The sequence below is a fragment of the Syngnathoides biaculeatus genome, chromosome 7, assembly GCF_019802595.1.
Source record: "Syngnathoides biaculeatus isolate LvHL_M chromosome 7, ASM1980259v1, whole genome shotgun sequence".
In the NCBI taxonomy this organism is placed as follows: Eukaryota; Metazoa; Chordata; class Actinopteri; order Syngnathiformes; family Syngnathidae; genus Syngnathoides; species Syngnathoides biaculeatus.
The window spans coordinates 22056522-22079196 of NC_084646.1; the positions used below are offsets into that span (position 1 = coordinate 22056522).

The window sequence follows — 22675 nt, forward strand, 5'->3', positions numbered from 1 at the left end:
CAGTTTATGACAGAATGAAATGTTTATTTTAAGAGAATATAGTATCTGGTACAGTCATTTAGCACAGAAACTCAAATTCTACGTACATCCATCCCAACAGCTAAATCAACAATCATAGATGCATTCAAAATCTATCATTTCCAGATTTGCTTGGTGTCTGCATACTTCAAATTCCTGATTCACATCTAACCCCGAGCGCTCCATAGTACATGACTTACTCCCCCCCCCCCCCAAAATGTTAACCTTTTCTAATTGATAGAAGCATAGCCCAAATTTGTCATGATATCCGTTGCCTGACCAAACAACGAGCAGCCACAGGTGTCACTCAAATTTGATTCCCTGTGCAAGAGGAAGATCCTTGCTGTAGTTGATGGTGCAGGTTGAGCGCCTCATATACTGCTTCCAAGAGTCACTTCCAGACTCTCTGCCTCCTCCTGTGTGTTTCTCTCCACCGAAGGCCCCTCCGATTTCAGCACCGCTTGTTGGAATGTTGACGTTCACAATGCCACAGTCAGACCCTTTAGGTCCGAGCCAGCGGAAAACCCGTCCCAGATCCTTGGTGAAGATACTGCTGGACAGGCCCTGTTTCACCTCGTTGTTCCACGCGAATGCTTCCTCCTCGCTTTTAAACTTGAGGACGTAGAGGATGGGGACAAATGTTTCTGTGTGGACAACTGGAGCATCGTGAGCCAGCCCGGTGATGATGGTGGGCTCCACATAATTTCCAGGACGGTCCATCATTTTTCCTCCACAGATGACAGTGCCGCCTTGCTGCTTGGCCTTCTCAATTGCAGATAGGTACTGCTCCACTGCTTGTTTGGTGTGCAGAGGCCCATACAGGGTGCTGGGATCCCAGGGATCTCCAATGCGGACTTGCTTATAGGCCTTGGTGATCCTCTCAATCACTGTGTCATGGACACTCTCATGCAGCATTAACCTTCTCGTGGTAGTGCAGCGTTGGCCAGCGGTTCCGACAGATGCAAACACTGCAGAGGGGACCACGAGATTAAGGTCGGCATCCTCAAAGACAATGATGGCGTTGTTCCCACCGAGCTCCAGCAGCTTGCGGCCGAACCTTTCTTGGACCATCATGCCCACCATCTTGCCAACATGAGTGCTGCCAGTGAAAGACAACAGATCCACCCGCTCATCCTTGGCCATGGCTGTGCCAATATCAGCTCCTCCACATGTCATAGCACAGATGGCACCTGGAAGGTTGTTCTCCTCCAGCACCTCAGCTACAATCTTTGAAACAGCCACGCTTGTAAGTGGTGTTGTTGGTGCTCCTTTCCACAGGCAGACATTTCCACACGTAAGAGCGAGGGCATTGTTCCAGCCGTAGACTGCCACAGGGAAGTTAAAGGCGGTGATGATCCCGACAAGACCAACTGGGTTCCACTGTTCGATTAGAGCATGGCCCGGTCTTTCTGAAGGCAGGACAGGCCCACCAATCATTCTTGACAGGCCGACAGCATAATCACACACATCAACATATTCCTGAACTTCTCCCACTCCTTCAACATAGATCTTTCCCATTTCTAGAGACACCAAACTTCCCAGAACTTTGATTTTCTTTCTCAGCCCATCTCCAATCTGCCTGACGATCTCTCCTCTTTTCGGAGCAGGAATATCCGCCCATATCTTCCAGGCTTCCTTTGTTTTCTGAACAGTTTCTTCATACTCTGCCATTGTAGCTTGGGTTACTCTGGCAATTGGCTCATTGTTGGCGGGGCAATAGGAGGTGATAACCTCCCCGCTCCCTCCCCAAGTGCCATTGTAAACACCAGGGTTGTCCTCAGAGAGACCCAGCTCCTTCAGCCAAGCATATTTGGGCTGGCTAATGAGAAGAGTTGACATGGCGGCTGACTGGTGAAGAGATGGCAATTTATACTTCAAGAGGAGCCTGCTGTGTCGGGCAATGGTCAAATTGAGGCACTGCTGCATGAGTCCTGCAAACAATGAAAAAAAATGATTTGTGAACAACCACAACTTTTGAACAAATTGCACTCTCATTAATGTCATCTTTTGTAGTGGTACACAACTTACACTGTAGCCAGGGTTTTTGCCTATTGAAATTTTCGGGGCCACTTGTGGCTCTAAAACGTAACGTAATGAAGCCTGATATCTAAACAGGGTGGCATATTAAAGTGCCACAGACACATAAATCATAATTTTTAGTCAGTTTTTAATGGAAAAAAAGGCAGCCGGAATGGACCCATCCATTTTTTCCACCACACGTCATGATGTTGTTGTATATGGATTTTTGTATCTCCTGCCATGAAAATTCTCATGAGGCATTCGTTTTGGAGAAGAAGCAGGAAGTGACATTTTTTCTAGAAGCCCACACTGGCGGTTTCGTGTGTTTATACTTATTTTACCAGTGCAAAAGTAGCTGTTTTTCCTGCGTGTTAGCCAAAATGCCGTCTCGTTGTATCGCTGCATATTGCTCAATTACTTGGGAGGATGGCTTCACTCTTCACACGTTTCCAAAATACCCGCTTTGTCGTGAAAAATTGATTGCACAGGTGCAAAGGACGAGAGCTTCGTGAGTTCCAAATGACAGGTAGGTGTGCATAGAGCTATTAAAAAAATAATAGTTTGGGGGACGACGTAATCTTCTCAGAAGTAACAAAAGATCTACGTCATAATAATTTAATAAAGTATGTAAGTCAGGGGTGCTAAATGTGTCGATGTGAGCGGCCGCGAGTGGTGTTGTAGTTCACCACCATGGAGGTGGATCAGGCGGGGAGGTGGCTTGGCCCCGTGCGGTTTGGTCGCGTGCAAGAGGAGAAAGAAGCCTCGCCCTCCGTACCGGCCACCGGTGTTTCGCCCGGCATGGGTCCTCCTGACTACGCTACATACTGTCATAAATACTGTCGGGGAGTCTGCTGTTAGCTAGAAGTGATCCGCTTATCATCTAAATATGGCTCGAAACTTCAGTCGATTGTGAGATGTTCTCTTCTTTGAAAAGAGCTTCTGTGTCAGAAGGGGCATCTGAAAAATCTGAAAAACTCTGTCTCCCGTAGCAGGTGGCACAGTGTCTTCTCAATACCGACTGTCCCAGTGTGACAGCTGTAAATGACGTAGCAGGCAATATGGCTACCACTTGGATGTTGAGTGAGACTTTGTGCCTGAATGACACGCTCTCCGCTCAAATGTATTTTTTCGTATAGAAATTGAAGTGAATAATATTGTAGGTAAGTTTCATAATGTCTATTTTACAGTGTAGATAGGGATGTCAGTGGCACTTTAAATTGCAATTTCAGTAGGACTATTTTAAGTACCTTAAACAGTTGGACATCAAAAGTTACTCCTTAAATCTCAAATGATCAGAATGGTAAAACTCAGTTTTGTTTTTAGCCAGAAAAAAAGGATGTCTGTAACAAAAAGAGGTGTTACCTTTAAACACATTCAATTGTCCAGTTGATAATGTTGTGGCCAGTGCATGTACAAAAGGAAATTACCTTTTTCTCTAACAATTAAATGTAATGTAAAAGTAGACCGAATGTAATGCAGTCTTCTCAATATACTGTATTTGTCAAACTATATTTACACAAGTAGCAGCTCATTAGTTATTCACTTCTTTTGTTTATTGCATTGCTACGCAAAAATAAATCATAGATTACATGCTATATATACACAACAAATATCTAATTAACTTTCCAACTACATTTATTATACCACTTGAAAACTTTGTCCCGCTGCATCTGCTCATTTAACCCCAAACTGTGAAGCCAAAGTGGCGTTCTGAATTCTTATGTCTTCGTCTTACTGGGCAATTCTGCCAATATTTTAAAACTTTGACGACTTCTGAACTTCCAATTGTGCGGGCTGGTGATGTGACGCCTATCTTTATTTATTTTTAACCAGTGTCATGGTCGCCAAGATTCGGGACACATTGTCAAAACGACCGTGGCTCAAGGTCTCGAGTTTAATTCTGAGTCACTGCTATCATCGTGCAGCTACAAAACAGCAACTCGTTTCATTTCAGCATCATTTTCAAATAGGTTTTTAAACGAAATTCGGTGAAGTCTTTTCGCTTACTTTGCTGTATGGTCCGTCGGGCCACGTCCACTGAAGAGCATGGAGCGTACTGTCGTCCCCTGTTTCATGCGTCACCACGCCCTTTGTGCGCTCTGATTGGAGAGCCGCTGTGACGCGAAAGTAGCGCCCGCTTCGTCGCGTACCCATGCGAGCTACCTCAGGCCCTTTGTTTTCATTCAGCAATAATAATCCACATTATCACGTAAACGCACTGCTGTGAACATTTCCGAAATGAGCGGTGGAGTGTACGGGGGCGGTGAGTGGTATTTAATGGTTGCAGAAATTAATGGCTTTCCTGTGTGTTGTTCCTCTCCGTAGCCTTGTGCATGGCAATCTAACTGCGCTAGCCATGCTACCGGTTAGCTCCACGATTGGAATGTTTATTTTTCACAGTCTTTGATACGCACAGCCTTGAAAATCTATATTTACAATAAAGGGTTCATGCCAAAGTGCGTATTTTTTCCATCGTTTCAAGTCTGTTCAGTTCCGCTGTCCTGTATAGCTACCGTTTTAGTTGGATGAAAGGAATGAAAGTGGGCAGGACGAAATTAAGAATCATGTCCGTTTGCTGTGCAAAGCGTCTAAAATTGTAAAACCCCAAATGGATTAAGCGTTATATAAAATCAGTGCCGTTTTGAATGCTTTGAGATATATATGCATACACACATATCAGGATAAGTGGTCTAGAGAAAATGGAGGGATAGCCGTATATTGTAACCTCGTATTTCTCCAAATGCACAATCTTGAAATCAGCAGAATTGCAAACATACAGTCCCAACTTTATAATACAGTCAAAAGTATTAGAACTGCAAAGCCACTCAGCCATTCAGCACTGAATACATTTGGGTTTAAGATCAAAAGATTAGTATGAGACAGAAATACGGAATTCCAGCTTTTATTTCATGTTATTTATTTATCTAGATGTATTTAAAAACTCAGGACAGGGCACCTTTTATTCGAAGCCACCCACTTTTCAAGTGAACAGAAGAGTTGGAAAACATGCCTGGTGGGTGTTTCCAGTTGCGCAGGTGTTGCCTTCTAGATTGATTGCTTAAACATTAGATAGTGCTTGGTTTTCTTTTTTGTTTCACGTGAAAACTGCAATTACTGTTAAGCAAATATGAACATCCAAGACTGGTCTATGGGAGAAAATCAAACCATTTTGAAGTTGAGAGAAGAGGGAAAATCGATCAGAGCTATTACAGAAATATTGGGCATTGCCACTACAACAATTTGGAATACTCTGAAAAAGAAACCACTGAAGTGCTGTGTAACAGACATCAAACAGGTCGGTCAAAGGAATCAATAGCAGCTGATGACAAACTTTGTGAGAGCTGTGACGAAACACACACAGACAACGGTCAGTGACATCAGTGGCAAGCGCCACAGGCCAGGCTATACAGGCCATACAGCAAGGTTGAAACCGTTTAACAAAACAAATCAGTCACCAACGTGGTCCCCGCAGGCGCATGGTTGCCTGAGAGGACCGCTTAAGGTGCCTGCAAGGCATGTTCTAAAAATAGCACAGGTCACAAATTATTAGTATTTGTGCTTTAAATTTTGAATCTGACTTGCATAAATTATTTTAAAAAATTGTGTTGTATAATATAAAGTATTTAGATATTTGTCAAGTGTAAGAACATTTTTCATTTTGTAAGTTTGCCGCAAACATGTCATGTAGCCCCTCATACGATCGGTGCTCACAAAGTAGGCCTCAGCTTCAAAACAATGGTGACACCCTTCTTAGACTGTCCAGGTCAGTCACTGTCTAACCCACCGGAGCATGCATTTCACCTCTTGAAGAAGAGACTGAAGTTAGACACCCCCAGAAACAAACAAGAACTGAAATGGGCTATAGTCAAAGCCCGTAAACTCATTGCAAATAATGGATCCAATAGTCTAGTGAAGGCAATGGCAGGCTTGACGAAGACAGTGCAAGTAAGGATTATGCCACCAAATATTAAATTTTAGTCACTTTGATGTTCATCCAATCATGTCTGTGCCAATTCTTTTGCTCACTTTAAAGTGTGTGGATTTAAACAAAAGGTGCTCTACTGAGTTGTTTAACACATCCTGATGTTATATAGCAAGAAATAAAAGATGAAATTCTAAACTTGTCTCATATTAATCTTTTGATCTGCATCCCAAATGTTTTCAGTAAACAACAACAACAGAGGAATTGACCTTTCTATTATAATACTTTTGAAGGGTACTGTATTATTATAACACTCCTATTACCCCTTCTGTGAGAAATGCTATGAGCTCTAATAATTCCATGCAATATTTTCTTGGATTCTTGTGAAAAGGAATTTCATCCATTCATTTTTTTTTTAACCTGCTTATTCTCATGGGAGTGCTGGAGCCAATCCCAGCTGTCATTGGGCAGGAGGCGGGGTACACCATGAACTGGTTGACAGCCAATCGCAGGGCACGTGGAGACAGACAACAGTCGCGCTCACAATCTCACCTAGGGACAATTTAGAGTCTCCAATTAATGCAGGCAAACTTCACACAGGCGGGGCTGGGGTTGAACCTCGGTCCTCAGAACTGTGAAGGCAACGCTTTACAGTTGCCCTACTGTTCCACGTGAAAAGGAATTTATTTATAATACACATTTTTTTACTTGTATCAGCTGAAGTAGTAGAAATATGTTGTTAATGTTGTGTTTGCATTTTTATGACTATGAATATTTGGTAGTTGAAGAAGCTTTACATGTCCTTTTTCATTGGAAAATGATAATATTGGTCTTAATAATCTTGCAGACGTCTGACCAAAATTGTTATAATAACGAACTAACAGATTAGAAATCAAACATTTGATTCGATGTACACTGGAGCCTAAATTAATACACCAGTTTTGAAACATCTTCATTGGACTTTTTTGGTGTATGCTTATTTACATAATAGTGAGTCTCAGAAATGATTTTTTTTTTTTTTGCATAATTGGTTCCTTCACCTGAGTAAATTGTAGTGAGCATGTGTAACACTGGGTTCTGTTTCAACTCTGTGATGGTATGACCGATTTGTCTCACTGATCCTGAGATTAAGTGGTGTTCAGTCTAGGTCAGGGTGTAATCAGTCTTTTGTCTGAAAGGAGCTGTAATAGGGTCCGGCTCATATATATTCCTTATAGAAAAATAATTTAATTGAAAAAATGAATTGATTTGTCTGTTTACACTCATTCGTTCACATTTGGTAGAGTATTTTCTAGCAAGAAAGGACAGAAAATATTGATTGTGAAAGGAAACTATGTCATATTCTCCAGATGAGGTGGGCGCTCTGGTGTTCGACATTGGCTCGTACACGGTGAGAGCTGGTTACGCTGGAGAAGACTGTCCTAAGGTAAAAGGATCACTCAATAACCTTATTCAACATGTCCTTGTTTTTTTTTTTCTCTGTGACTTCGTCTTCTCTCTGGGGCTATGCCGATGATGTCAAGAAATGAGGTCAGTCACCCAGGAGACAGACAACATAAATGAGTTCAGATCATTGTGTATGACTTGCTGAAGTTAGAGCTACTGCTGCCTCTAAATTAAATTTAAAAAATAATTAAAATGAAAATAAATGAAATTACAGTTGTTCCACCAGTTAGAGGGGAACCTTTGAGGTGGAGACACAGCTACGCAATCTCCAATCTGTTCAGAATTGCGGAAAGATTTCCCATTCTCTCAAGATAATCATTGAATCAGAAATAATCTGGGGTGAAACAGTTTCTCGCCTGAATAATTTACTATAAATGAATAATTGTAGTCTTTTAAGTAATACTTAAAATATGCTCAACTGTCACACAGGCTGAACCATGAAATGCCATGTGCAGATGGCATTTGACGCACTGCACCCTGAAATTAAAAAAAATAATACTAAATTATATTTATTTGTGAGTGTTGGTGTGCTCACATACCCTCTCCGGTAGCCACCCCATATGAGGAAAGGGGCTAGCAGAATGACTTCTGACTGATTTTTTTGGATGACTTGTACTGTAAATGGCAATAGTGAAACTAAGGAAGTTATAATAAATGCGGTGTCTCACTATCCCAATTTTTGAGATGATAGCAAAATGATATACTGAGACTTTTTTAAACTACTATCTGCTCAGACTGAACTATGGCTCGGGGCGCTCTTCATGGAACCGAAGGTCACAAACATTCTTAAACTGTAATATCCTTCCGTGAAATTAGTATACGATGCACAAATCCCTTTTTGACTTCTACTTCACACCTCATCCTTCTTCCTTTCTAAGCAAAGCAAGGGCTTTCTTTTGCAACAGTGTCATATTTAATTGCCATGGTGCAGACTACTTGTCTAACAGGAAGCAAAGCCTCCCGACTTCATTGTAGCTTGCTACATCAGCACTTGGAAAAATGGCCATGGTTGGTTTTGGTCGCATTGGAGTGCCATTATCTCTGCACACTGCCGTGTGTACCTATCACACTTGAGCTAGTGCAGTGTGAAAAGGCCTTTAACCCTCATGTTACACTTGCCTCTTTGGAAAACCCAAAATGTTCATAGGTCATTGTAATCTGTTTCATGTTCAATACTATAAAAAGACAATACAATTTTTTGGGGAAAAGAATGTATAGTTTAAAAAATAAAATGAAAATAAGGCCAGGTTGTAGGTTTTATTTTTTTATATTTTTGCATTACATGTCAGTACCACACAAGAAAAACCCTTTTATAGGCAGTGTGAAAGGCGCTAGTATCAGTGTCAGTAAATTGAAATCTTAAAATACTGAAGGAGTGTATGTCCCCTGCCCCCAAGGCTGACTTCCCCACGGTGATCGGTGTGACCCTTGACCGTGAGGATGGCACCACTCCAATGGAGACGGATGGTGACAAAGGCAAGCAGAGTGGCACAATTTACTACATTGACACCAACCAGCTAAAGGTCCCGAGGGAAACCATGGAGGTCATGTCTCCCCTCAAGAACGGCATGAGTAAGTATTTCTGTCACCTTTTTACCATACAAAGTACAGTGCCCCAAAGCCAAATGATGGAAAAGTATAAAGTACCTCTGAAGTTGCATTACATTTGTTCTATACAGTGTCGTGGAAAAGTACTGCCCCGCTCCTCTGATTCTTAGATTTTTGCACAGTTACCCCACTTTATTTAAAATCATCAAACAAAGGTAAATATCATCCAAATATAACCCAAGTGCACTTAGAGTGGTGTTTTTTAAATGGTGATTTAATTTTTGGAGGAAAAAAAAACATTCAAAGTTACATGGCCCTATTTGAAAAAGTAATTGCTCACTTATTAAATTATGAAATAATTATACACGCACGCACACGCAGTCTCTTCAGTCTGTCGACATCAGGGAGGAGACTGCGGAGTCTGCAAGCCAGGACCAGCTGACTTTAAGCAGCTCTATTCATCAGCATTTCAGGACACTATTGTACCTGCTCTGCCCCCTCTACCTCTCTTGTTCTTTGCCCACCTGAACTCTGAACCCCCGTGTTCATGCAGGCGCGCAGACGACCCCTCACTCTGTTTTATTTTCTAAATATCTTTATTGTGCCTTGGAACATGGACTTTGACTATGTTGCACATCTCCTAATCTTATTTGCAGATTAAATTTATATTTTTTATGCAGTATATACCATAGTTTTATTTAGTTAGATTTTATTATATATAAATACACATTTATATGATATTATTTATAGTTTTTTTTTCACAATTTTTTTTTCTGTCAAACCTTGGGCCATTGAGTATCATAATATCAGTTCACTCTATTTACTACACATATTGTAGAATTGTACCTTGTACTTGTGCTCCAAAAGTAAAAAAAGGAGGTGTTGGCCCGACATTGTGGCATAGCGGCTCTGTCTTCCTTCTTGAATTCACTGGCTCTTGCCACATTGTACTGTATTCATCCAGCAAAGGCAGCCATGCTTAGCCTTACAAGTTCAGAGTTCCTTATCCCAAATTGTACCAGTTATCTTATTGGAAATGTGACTTTATTGTCTGCTCTGTAATACAGATGCATGATATGGCATAAATCCAGCTGAGCTGCATCGGTAACCTCAATTAAAGTGGTGTGAAAAAGTGTCCATCCCCCGATTTATTTTATCGCATGTCTCACTTTTTGCTGCCTCGGAAGTCCCACAGGGTAAAAATGCCAGATCAGTCTTCAGCTTGACAGCATCCCTCACTGTTGGTGTCCACCAACGTGTTCTGGGGTTCCCAATCACACCCTTCCATGTTTCACTGTCATTGCCCACGTGAGCATTGAAGTCCCCCAGCAGAATGATTGAGTTCCCATAGGGAGCGCTCTCTCGCACTCTCTCAAAGGACTCCAAAATTGGTGGGTACTCTGAACTCCTGTTTGGTGCATAAGCACAAACAAGTCAGGACCTGTCCGCCGACCTGAAGGTGGAGGGAGACTACCATCTTATCCATAGGTGTAAACCCCAACTTACAGGCCCCGAGCCAGGGGGCAATAAGTATACCCACACCTGGTCTGCGTTTCTCACCGTGGGCAACTCTAAAGAGGAACAAAGTCCAACCCCTCTCAAGAGGAGTGGTGCCAGAGCCCAAGCGGTGCGTAGACGTGAGTCCGACTACATCTAGTCAGAACTTCTCCACCTCATGCACCAACTCGAGCTCCTTCCCTCCCAAAGAGGTGACATTCCATGTCCCTACAGCTAGTTTCTGTAGCCGAGGATCAGATTGCCAAGGTCCCCGCCTTTGGCCACCGCCCAGCTCACATTGCACCCGACTCCTACGGCCCCTCTCACAGGTGGTGAGCCTGGCTGAGCCCCATGAGTGCAGGCCCAACCACCAGGCGCTCGCCTTCGACCCCCACCTCCAGGCCTGGCTCCAGAGGGGTCCCCGGTGACCCACGTCTGGGCAAGGGAAACCAAGATCCAACATTTTCACTCGTCATAGGAGTTTTAGAGTCGTACTGCCTCTCACCTAGGACCTTTTTGCCATGGGTGACCGTCACAGGGGCGTAAAGCCCCAGACAAGTTAGCTCCTGGGATCATCAAGACACACAAACCCCTCCACCACAATAAGGTGACTGCGCAAGGAGGGGGTTGTGGGGTCTCTTGTGACCTATTCGGTGAATTGACCCCTCCGTGGATATTGCGTAATCCGCGTCACTGACCAATCAGAGGCCAGAGAGCTGCATAAACCTAAGCCCGTTTTTGCTCCCGCCATTTTCTCTGACAACATTGCATGGTCCAGTATAGGGTTAGTTAGCGTTTTATCGCGTATTTGGGTTATTTAACAAAAAATATGGTTAAGAGGTGTAGTCACGGACTTTGTAATAGTGACGACAGGTATCCTGAAAGGCTAGTTGGTGGAGTTTGATTCGTACCCTTTCCAAAACCGAAGACCCAGTACGAAAAATGCCTTCGATGGATCAAACTTTTTGGAAGACCGCATCATCAACTAAATCCATCTAATATCAACCGGAACAGATATGTTTGCACGAAGGTATGCCCTATATTTGATTTTCAATACATGTCTCGTATAAATGAATAAGACGTTCTCCGCTAGCATAACACTGCTACGTGTGAACGATTGACACACTTATTCTTTTTTGAGCGATATTTAGCGATAATCAAACTGCACAAACGTATTGATTTCTTGCTGGCTCGCGTCCAGAAGCTTAACCAGATGGTGTTTGCACGAAGATATGCCCTAAATTTGATTTTTAATACACGTCTCGTATAAATGAATGAGACGTTCTCTGCTAGCATAACACTGCTACGTGTGAACGATTGACACACTTATTCTTTGTTGAGCGATATTTAGCGATGATCGGACTGCACAAACGTATTGATTTCTTTCTGGCTCGCGGCCAGAAGCTTAACCAGACGGTGTTTGCACGAAGATATGCCCAAAATTTGATTTTTAATACACGTCTCGTATAAATTAATTTGGCGTTCTCCGCTAGCATAACATTGCTACGTGTGAATGATATGAATGAAATCAGAAGCATGGCGTCTCTCTCAGTTAAGAATGTATTGTATTTAAAATCTATAATATATCGTTGATTTGAATGAAATCAGAAGCATAGAGTCTGTCTCAGTTCAGAATGTATTGTATTGTATTTGCCATTTTTGCTGTTTGTCTTACGTCAGCGCCTCCTGAAGTGACGTCACGCCACGTGCGCTGACGTAACACAAACAATTAGTAAAAATGGCAAATACAATACAATACAATACATTCTTAACTGAGACAGACGCCATGCTTCTGATTTCATTCAAATCAACGATATATTATCGATTCTAAATACAATACATTCTTAACTGAGAGAGATGCCATGCTTCTGATTTCATTCAATCATTCACAGGTAGCAATGTTATGCTAGCGAAGAACGTCTCATTGATTTATACGAGACGTGTATTAAAAATCAAATATAGAGCATATCTTCATACAAACCCAGTCTGGTTAAGCTTCGGCCGCGAGCCGGCAAGAAAGCGACACGTTTGTGCAGTCCGATCATCGCAAAATATCGCTCAACAAAGGATAAGTGTGTCAATCGTTCACACGTAGCAATGTTATGCTAGCGAAGAACGTCTCATTCATTTATATGAGACGTGTATTAAAAATCAAACATGGGGCATATCTTCGTGCAAACACAGTCTGGTTAAGCTACGGCCGCGAGCCGGCAAGAAAACGACACGTTTGTGCAGTCCAATCATCGCTAAATATCGCTCAACAAAGAATAAGTGTGTCAATCGTTCACACGTAGCAATGTTATGCTAGCGAAGAACTTCAAATTCATTTATACGAGACATGTATTGAAAATCAAGTATAAGGCATACCTTCGTGCAAACATATCTGTTCTGGTTGATATTAGATGGTTTTAGTTGATGATCGGGTCTTCCACAAAGTTTGATCCATCGAAGGCATTTTTCGTACTGGGTCTTGGGTTTTGGAAAGGGTACGAATCGAACTCCACCAACTAGCCTTTCAGGATACCTGTCGTCACTATTACAAAGTCCGTGACTACACCTCTTAACCATATTTTTTGTTAAATAACCCAAATACGCGATAAAACGCTAACAAAACCTATACTGGACCATGCAATGTTGTCTGAGAAAATGGTGGGAGCAAAAAGGGGCTTTGGTTTATGCAGATCTCTGGCCTCTGCTTGGTCAGTGACGCGGATTGCGCAATATCCACATAGGGGTCAATTGTGTAGGTGTACCTAATGAAGTGGCCTGTTTTGTTTTTTGCATGGATGGAGAATGCATTTAAATGTATTTCTATTCGAATATCTTGCATGTTTTTATTGTCAGGATAGACAATTTACTGTTAGAATGCTGCAACATCATTCAACATATCTCTTTGTACAGCTTATTTTTTGTGTAACTTGATTGTTTTACTATTGGTCACAGTAACAAAATGTTCACAGTAACAAAATTCAGAATGTATTGTATTGTATTTGCCATTTTTGCTGTTTGTCTTACGTCAGCGCCTCCTGAAGTGACGTCACGCCACGTGCGCTGACGTAAGACAAACAATTCATAAAAAATGGCAAATACAATACAATACAATACATTGTTAACTGAGACAGATGCCATGCTTCTGATTTCATTCAAATCAACGATATATTATAGATTCTAAGTACAATACATTCTGAACTGAGAGAGACGCCATGCTTCTGATTTCATTCAATCATTCACACGTAGCAATGTTATGCTAGCGAAGAACGTCTCATTCATTTATACGAGACGTGTATTGAAAATCAAATATAGGGCATACCTTCGTGCAAACATATCTGTTCCGGTTGATATTAGATGGATTTAGTTGTTGATGCGGTCTTCCACAAAGTTTGATCCATCGAAGGCATTTTTCGTACTGGGTCTTCGGTTTTGGAAAGGGTACGAATCGAACTCAGCCAACTAGCCTTTCAGGATACCTGTCGTCACTATTACAAAGTCAATGACTACACCTCTTAACCATATTTTTTGTTAAATAACCCAAATACGCGATAAAACGCTAACTAAACCTATACTGGACCATGCAATGTTAGCGTGTGTCTGAGAAAATGGCGGGAACAAAAACGGGCTTTGGTTTATGCAGATCTCTGGCCTCTGATTGGTCAGTGACGTGGATTGCGCAATATCCACAGAGGGGTCAATTGTTGCTGGGGTAATTTTGGCCAGTCAACCACTATTGGGTAGATTCACCACCGTTCAGCTTTATTCGTGAATAGTGACTCTCACTGTGGTCCGCTGCGTCCCAAAGCTTTAGAAATAGGTGTCTATTTTTTTCCATATGGATAGATCACAATTATTTTTTCTCATTCATCCAAATTTTTTTAGATCGTGGCATGATGTCTAGCTTTGGACAATCTTTTGGTCTACTTCACCATGTTAGTCAGGCCTTATTTCAGTGGTTTCGTATTTGAGGACAGGTGTGGCAGTGTCAGGCTTGGGTGTGACGAGAGAAATTGAACAAACTGAAATTGAATAAACCACGGTTATGTTTTAACATTAAACAAACATTGACCAATATTTAAATTTCCATGATAATGAGAAACATTTAAATATGACAATCAAAAAAATCAGGAAGGGGGGAAAACACTTTTTCACACCACTGCATAGAACTTGCAAATGTGAAGTAAGATGGCCTAGCTGATTATGCTCTTCATGATGAGAACCCATGGAAATGTGACTATTTTAAGGCCATTGTGACACTAATTTTAATTGCAGCAGAGCGGCAGTGTCAGATTACAACTTCCCTTAGAGAACTGACCTAGAACATTGGCGCATGCACCTTAAATTACAATCTTAAAAAAAAAAAAAAAAAAAATCACCAATGCTCTATTTATCATAACGACACTGACCTAGTGCTGATGATGAAAGAATCTTTTTTGTTCTTGTGACACACAAATGCAGCAAAACCTTGAACACTTTTAGATCATGGTATCTCCTTTATTTTGTAGCGGGTAATTTTATGATTTTTTTCCACACGAAAGGTGTTAATTTTACAGTACAATTGACAATCGGTATTGGAAGGGAACAAAGAAAAACAAACTACTGTACTTGTCTTTGACAGGGACAGACTTAATGACTTAATTTTCAGTGAAACAACTTCTTAAATTTTGACAAAAGTGCAACATCAATTGTTCATCTTCTTTTTAGGTAATGAATGGTGTAGACAATTGCAATACTAACATTTTAACTATGAATTAAGATACTATAGAACATTGTTTTGGCTCCATCAGTGTGTTTTTAAATGTTGCTGCAAGTTCCATGATAGTTCTTTTTCAACATATGGCTAGCCATGACAACTGGCTAGAATTTGCGTTGTACTGTTTGTTTGTTTCCGGATTAGACATGCGACTAGAGTGCAAGGCAGGTATCATTCTTGTCCTTAACTTTAGATTTTGTGAGGAACTCTAACAATCCCACTATCATATTACATAATTTCCCTTGTATTAATATCATCATTTTGTGACTAGTTTTAAACAGAACTAAAAAAAAAAATGTGCCAAACCTTTGCAGCCATATAAAAGGAGAAGAAGGTCCTGACACCTACCCTCTATATAGAGCAGCTGAAAAACGTATTTCACACGTCACAATTTTTCCACTATATATATTTTCAAAGGTGTTATAGACATGATAATGGACCTTTCCGATTGGTGATCTTCAGCTCCGTCCCCCCTTAGCTCCAGTTGCCATGCCCCACAATCTTCCAAAATGGCGACTGAACATAATAGGTTTGAACTGGGTCCTCTATCGCATATTCCATATAATATTGGGGTAAGTTTTTTTGCCAAATGCGACGGACTTGTCCAAGAGAATTCTACAGAGAGGTCTCAACTATTCCACGCAAGGATATGTAAACAGAATTAAGATTTTGGATGGAGCAGGACGCAATGTCAGACTTGGTGGTCGATGCAAAAAAGTTTGACGCCTCACAAACTTCATAGTGAAATCCAACAGGATGAGTGAAGTGGAGGCCCCAGTGGATACGAACCCACAATCCCTGGTTTACCAAACCAGTGCTCTAACCACTGAGCTACGGGGCCTCCAACAGGATAAAATAGGTAAGAGATATTTACTTTGCCCCCACGCCCCCCACCCCAAATGTGGTTCTGATATCCAAGATTTTAGAACTAGGATTGGTTTTTGTTACTAAATACTTTTTACTCCATCTCCAGCACATGGTGTTGCCATTTTCTTGTCAATTCTTGTTAATTCACATTCTGTCGTGCATAATGAGATCAAAATTCATGATGGCGTCTCGCATTACGAAACACCGGAATATTAGCACAGATGAGAAATAAACTTCATTTTGTCACAATTGAGGCGGAGTGTAGGACCCAGACGTAGGAAGTCAAGAAACGTGGCTTTTACGAAGATTTATTACCAAGCAGAGGTCGTCAGAATCAGTTTTATTGGCCAAATGTGCAAAAACACACAAGGAATTTGTCTCCGGCAGATGTTGCTGCCCTGGTATGATATTCAGAACACAGTACAAAATAACGAGAACAAGGAAACAAGAGGCATTCTGTTAATAGGAACTATTCCTTATAAGAGTCACAGATGTGCAAGATGCAGAGACTTCTTAATTTAGAACAGGTAAGAGATAAGTGTGTCAACGCCCCACTTTGTTAAGTTTGTACAGAGTGCCCTTACCCACTCACGGTTCCTGTTATAGACCAGCGCAATGACAATAGAGCAAAGGGAGCAGTTTGAAGTGACAAATCGTGCGATAGTTTACATAATTTATTACTAATTCTAATACTGATTAGACCAGCAGGATGTGAGGGTGTGTCCCAACAATGGCACAATCCAGAAAATAGTAGATTTGCTGATCAAGAATTTAATGACTTAATTGCCAGATACGAAAAAGCTGTTTAAATGCCTGTTACTCTCGACTTGCATTGATCGGTAGCGCTTATCTGACGGAAAGAGCTGAAAGAGCTGGTGGCCAGGATGTGCAGGGTCCACAAGGATGCTGCCAAAATTCAGACATGGCAAAACATGAAAATCAGTCACACTATTACATGGGACGAGGCAGTTAAGCCAGCTGACGCTCGTGAACACACTTGCATATATACACAACGATCTAGCAATAAGTGCTGTCAAAAACAAGGCTTAAATACGCGACGTAATCAGGGCGCAACGTGGTGCATCAGCGCGCACGAGGAAGTGGCATGGCTACGCCCCCTCCTGCTGCGGCTGCTGTCAAACAGCCGACTTAACTGTGTTCTTCCGCAGCAGTGGGCTTTTGCACAGCGTGTATTTTACAGGCACGTTAGCCTGCAGCGCACGAGGTCGTGGAGAACCACGCCCCTGACACATTTTATTACGTGGTGTAAAAATGTTAAGGTTGGCGGGATTTTTAGGGTTGTTTGGGAAATCGGAATCACAACTTTTTTTTTTTTTTTTTTACGCCTTAATATTTAACACTTTAATATTCTGTACAAAAGCTTTTGTAATGACATGTTGAAGACGCCTCCTGTATGAAGAAACTAATGTCATGCATTGCTGTTGTGTGACTCCGGCCCATTCCTCCATACAAGAAGTTTTTAAATCCTGAAGGTGTAAGTGGGCCCATTTTTATGGGCCTTGAGTTTCAGTTCTTTCCATAGATTTTCAATTGTATTCAAGTCAGGTGATTGGCCAAGCCATTCTAGTATCTTTGTTTTCTTTCTTTGAAAGTAATTGAGTGTTTCCTTGGCAGTATGTTGAAATTGTAAACTGTCCACCCTTGTTTCATTTTCAGCATTCTCGAAGATGGTGGCAAATTTTTGTCAAGAATGTCCAGTACATTTTTCCATTCATCCTTCCTTCAATAATGTGAAGTTTACCAGTACGATATGCTGAAAAGCAGCCCCACACCTCCGAACTCCACAGTTAGTCTGGTGTTTTTAGGGTGCTATGGAAAGCCAAACAGTGTGCATTATTGCATCCAAATAATTCAATTTTGGTCTCAGCTGACCAGACTGTTTTGGCAGTATTTAACTGGCTTGTCCAAATGTTGGTCACCAAACTTTAAATGAGCTTTGACTTGCTTTTTCTTTTAATTAGCAATGTGGTCTTGCATGATAAGCGTGCATACAAGGCCATGACGGCGGAGTTTGTTCCTCACTCTTTTCCTTGTGACAACAGTACCTCCTAATTCCAGGTCTTTTCAAAGCTTTCGATATGTGGTCCTTGACTCTTGGACAACTGTTCTGATTATTTTTGTACTCCTCTGACAGAAATCTTGCGAGGAGCACCTGATTGAAGTAAATTTATGATGCTATGTTTGGCTTTCCACTTGTGTACTATGGCCCAACCATGCTCATGGAATCGTTCAGAAGCTTAGATATGCACCTGTAATCAATGCCGTCATTATGTTTTGCAACAACTAGTTTGCAATGGTCTTGAGACAGCTCTTTGCTTGTACCCATCATGAAATGTATCTTGACTCACACCTTGGCAATCTGACCTTTTTGTACTGTAGGCCATCAATTAGGACTGAAACAACTGATATTCATTTGTGCTGACAAGGGTCTGGATTCCCGTTTTATTATTGAGAGATTTTATGTGTAGTCTTGGCTTTCCATTCTTTTTTGCAGCTCTATTTCTCCATGCGTTCTATACTTTTTCCCTGTGTCATTTCAGATTATTACACACAACTTAATTTCTGATCTTATTTCTTCTTGTTTCTTTTTATGTATGGATTACTCGGGTTGTTCCCAACATCTGGTGAAAATCTCATGTTAGTCGCACCTTTGGAAATATATTTAGCGAAAAATATTGTGACACTGTAAATACTTATTTCAGCCGCTGTCTGAGGATTCTACCTTAAACTGGAGTAACATTATCTGGGATATATTCAGATAAAGATTTCTCATACATTTGTGCCCATCAAAGACATCAAAATGTATTTTGTTTTAATATATCTTTTTTTTTTTATCCCCCCATAATAGTTGAAGACTGGGACAGCTTCCAAGCCATTTTGGATCACACCTACAGGATGCACTTCAAATCAGAACCAAGCCTGCATCCTGTACTTATGTCGGAAGCATCTGTGAGTTATTTTCTGTGAGCTGGAATTTTGAGTGCAAATGGGAATCTGTCTCATATGATGTTTTGGCTTTGCAGTGGAACACGCGAGCAAAACGAGAGAAACTGACTGAACTGATGTTCGAGCACTATAACATTCCCGCTTTCTTCCTCTGCAAGTCAGCTGTGCTGTCTGCGTATCCTTTACACCCTTCAATGCTCCCTTTGTCTTATGGAAGAAGAAGCGACCTTCGGCTTTTCCGTCAAGCGTTGCCTTAACGAGTCATTTCATGATTTTGTTTGTCTTACTCACAGTTCTGAGGTTTGCATCTTGGCTCAGATCTGCCTGTACGAACCCTACTCCGACTTCCTCCCAAATTAAAAAACAAACAAACAAACATGTATTAGGTTTGTTAGTTACTCTAAATTGTCCATAGGTGTGAATGTGAATGGCTTTTTTTTTTTTCAGTATGTCCCTTGTGATGGGTTGTGTACGCCCTTGGCCCAAATCCACTGGGATAGACTCCAAACCATGCTCAACCCTAATGAGGACAAGGGCTAGAGAAAAAGGTGATGTTCCGTAATGGTTATATGCGTGTCGTATATGTTGCTACAATTCCTTTACTGAGAGAAGCTTCGCCAACGGACGGTCTACAGGCTTGGTCCTGGACAGCGGAGCCACACACACCACAGCCATACCGGTGCACGATGGCTACGTCCTACAGCAAGGTAACGCATAATCATTTCCTTTTTTATATGTACACATTCTTCCTTGAAGAAGGCAATGGCACCTCTAAATGTGAACACCATCGTTTTCCAGTGCTGGTTGACCAGTGTTGTAGTTCTAATTTAAAAAGATGATACTGATACTGTTGGTTCACTGCAAAGAAACCAAATTGATCCAAACTTCTAAAAAATATAATGGTAGCCTGATGTTGTAAACGTTGGTGCTGCTATCTCGCTGTGGGGGTCTGAAGCACACTTGAAACTCAAAATTCTGCATGTAATTGCTCGGAAAGTTAAAAACATAAATCGAAGCACCTGTCTCATGCCATCACTATAAAACCACATACTGTAGTTTCAAAATGAAATACTTAGAAGGAAAATGAAGGTCTTTACAGTGCAATACTGTCACCAAGTGTTGCTTTATAGTTACTGCTGTGTTCAGGCATCTTTGGAACTTGTTCTGAGCTATGTTGTTGTTTCATTAACAGTGTGTACGGAAAGTGTCCAGATCCTCCTAAAATGTTTCACTCTTTATCATATTGCAGCCATTTACTAAAATCATATCTTTTTTTTCTTTATGAATGTACACACAGCACCCCATATTGTCAGTAAAAAAAAAAAAAAAAGATTTTTGCAAATTAAAGAAAAACTGTATTATTACATGGCCCTAAGAATTCAGAACCTTTGCTTCTGTTTCATTTCACTTGTAATTTTTCTACATTCTACACGTTCATTGGAGTCCAGGTGTTTTTAATTATATTGATTGGACCTGATTGGGGAAGGTATAAGAGGTTTGGGTTGGAATATCTGCTTTGGCTTTCTATGTGCAATCTGTTTGGCTATGCTCGCGTCTGTAATACTCCGGTTGCTTTCCACATTAAAAAAATAGGCTTCTTGGACCCATTTTTCCATAAAGTCTTGGTGTTTCTCTTTGAAGGTTCCCCAATGTGCGTGTTTTATCTGAGTCACTGCAATTTTTATTTTCTTTGACAGGCATTGTCAAGTCACCCCTGGCTGGAGAATTCATGAGCATGCAGTGTCGAGAACTGTTCCAAGAGATAAATGTTGAAATAATTCCACCCTACATGATTGCATCAAAGGTGAAACCCCTTTTTATCATTCATATGGGGAGTGATGCATTTGAAGTAATTTTGTCAAACACACCGTTATTTTGCTGATGGGCGCATTGAGATGACAGTAATATTCTTAACGAGTTGACTTTTTGTCACTTGAAATGTATATTCTGAAATTATCTGGGTGACATGTACCTCCAATGTTAAGTAGAATATTTACATCACTGTTAATTATGCCAGGATCCAGTGCGAGAGGGATCGCCGGCTAGCTGGAAGAAAAAGGAGAAACTACCTCAAGTCACACGCTCGTGGCACAACTACATGTGCAATGTCAGTAATACAATCTAGCATTGGTAATACTTAGTTTTATAGTCCAAATTTATACTTACACATTGTGTTTTGTCTTTGTGATTACAGTGTGTCATCCAAGACTTTCAGGCATCTGTCCTGCAGGTGTCCGACTCGCCATACGACGAACAGTAAGAAAATATAATGTGGCCATAAAGCGGTCCCATGTTTGCCATGCTCAGATCATGTCAAATACTATGTATGATTAAGTTATATGTCGAGTAACTGGAGAAAAGAGATTTGAAACCAAGAGTTCTCAACTGTGACTTCTGTCATTATTAGAACTATGTTAATGTATTCTAAAATCATATTATAGGTGGATTAAATAGGTGGTCATAGCGTCTGTTTTGCGCTATCCTCTTCGCTTTTGTGGAGGTTCGATCCGCTTCCAAGAAGATTCAACCAACTGTGAATGCTATCCTCTTCGTTCAGGGTTGCTGCTCAGATGCCCACAGTGCACTATGAGCTTCCCAACGGGTACAACTGTGACTTTGGTGCAGAGAGGTTGAAAATCCCCGAGGGCCTTTTTGACCCCTCTAATGCCAAGGTGAGCTTTGCCTCATTTTATGGTGCATGGACCAGGTACATTGGTATCTTTTGGTGGACTAACGATGTTTCATGATCCACGGTCAGGGCTTGTCTGGAAACACAATGTTAGGAGTCGGCCATGTGGTGACAACCAGCGTAGGGATGTGCGACATCGACATTCGGCCGGTGAATATCGACAGTCATGCGCTCAGCGTGATCATAATTATTATTCCTCTGAAATCCCAAGATATTTTATTGTTAGAAATCACTATCTGAGGCACCTCTATGACTTGTGTATCAGGGTCTGTATGGCAGCGTCGTGGTGACAGGAGGAAACACCCTGATTCAGGGCTTCACCGACCGACTCAACAGAGAACTCTCCCAGAAAACACCCCCGGTGTGTGATCTCAACCACTGCCTCCTTTTTTGTCTTAAAAAAAAAAAAAACAATAAATGTGTGTGTTGTGACAGAGTATGCGACTCAAGTTGATAGCCAATAATACCACAGTGGAGCGGAGGTTCAGTGCTTGGATCGGAGGCTCCATCCTCGCATCACTTGTAAGTACACAGGATGTGCTTCTGATATTTTGATATCTAGTACTGTGTCCAAGTAGAGATGCATCAAATGATTTCCTTGTCTTTTAGGGAACTTTCCAGCAAATGTGGATCTCCAAACAGGAGTACGAGGAGGGTGGAAAGCAGTGTGTGGACAGAAAATGCCCTTAATTTTACACCCAGCATATCACCATACTTTCATACAGAAAACAGACCTTTTTTTGTTAAGCTGTCTACGTACCGTGTTTGTGGATGTGGTGTAGCAACATTCACATCACTTTGTTCAAGTGAGATTAAATTTCTTTGTTATAATGTTCAGTGTGCGTGCTGCTGTATCTTCTGATTGACAAGTGGTTTATGGAAATTTCAGCAACTCAATTTCACATATGAACAATATTTTCCTCCATTTGCCTTTCATTACTTTTGATCAGTATGGCAC

General features: G+C 41.3%; 2 protein-coding genes across 3 annotated transcripts; one reads left to right on the forward strand and one right to left on the reverse strand.

The window, feature by feature from the left end:
• aldh7a1 (aldehyde dehydrogenase 7 family, member A1) lies at window positions 1-4184 on the reverse strand. The gene is made up of 2 exons (XM_061824646.1): window positions 4045-4184; window positions 1-1949 (listed from the first exon to the last, which is right to left on the reverse strand). Exon 2 carries the CDS (start codon window positions 1942-1944, stop codon window positions 322-324), a length of 1623 nt encoding a protein of 540 aa, XP_061680630.1. The 5' UTR covers window positions 1945-1949; window positions 4045-4184; the 3' UTR covers window positions 1-321.
• On the forward strand, window positions 4161-22554 carry actl6a (actin-like 6A). Of its 2 annotated transcripts, XM_061824647.1 has the most exons (16): window positions 4161-4300; window positions 7309-7385; window positions 8803-8977; window positions 18931-19031; window positions 19106-19203; window positions 19322-19354; window positions 19476-19576; window positions 19664-19735; window positions 20726-20832; window positions 21046-21135; window positions 21223-21284; window positions 21586-21700; window positions 21787-21867; window positions 21983-22078; window positions 22153-22239; window positions 22327-22554. In XM_061824647.1, the coding sequence occupies exons 1-16, from the start codon at window positions 4276-4278 to the stop codon at window positions 22405-22407; spliced, it is 1401 nt and encodes a 466-aa protein (XP_061680631.1). In that variant the 5' UTR covers window positions 4161-4275; the 3' UTR covers window positions 22408-22554. The 2 variants fall into 2 exon arrangements, with proteins under 2 accessions (XP_061680631.1, XP_061680632.1); XM_061824648.1 differs by lacking the exons at window positions 19322-19354; window positions 19476-19576 and having other exon boundaries at window positions 19641-19735.
• Window positions 22555-22675: the final 121 nt, after the last annotated feature.

What these genes read in the sequence shown, in the direction of transcription:
- aldh7a1 (XM_061824646.1), bottom strand. Translation starts at nt 1,944, where the DNA reads ATGCAGCAGTGCCTCAATTTGACCATTGCCCGACACAGCAGGCTCCTC.
- actl6a (XM_061824647.1), top strand. Translation starts at nt 4,276, where the DNA reads ATGAGCGGTGGAGTGTACGGGGGCG. An exon ending in TACTTATGTCGGAAGCATCT is followed by an intron (nt 19,032 to 19,105) that starts GTGAGTTATTTT and finishes TTGGCTTTGCAG; the next exon opens with TGGAACACGCGAGCAAAACG. An exon ending in AAGTCAGCTGTGCTGTCTGC is followed by an intron (nt 19,204 to 19,321) that starts GTATCCTTTACA and finishes TCTTACTCACAG; the next exon opens with TTCTGAGGTTTGCATCTTGG.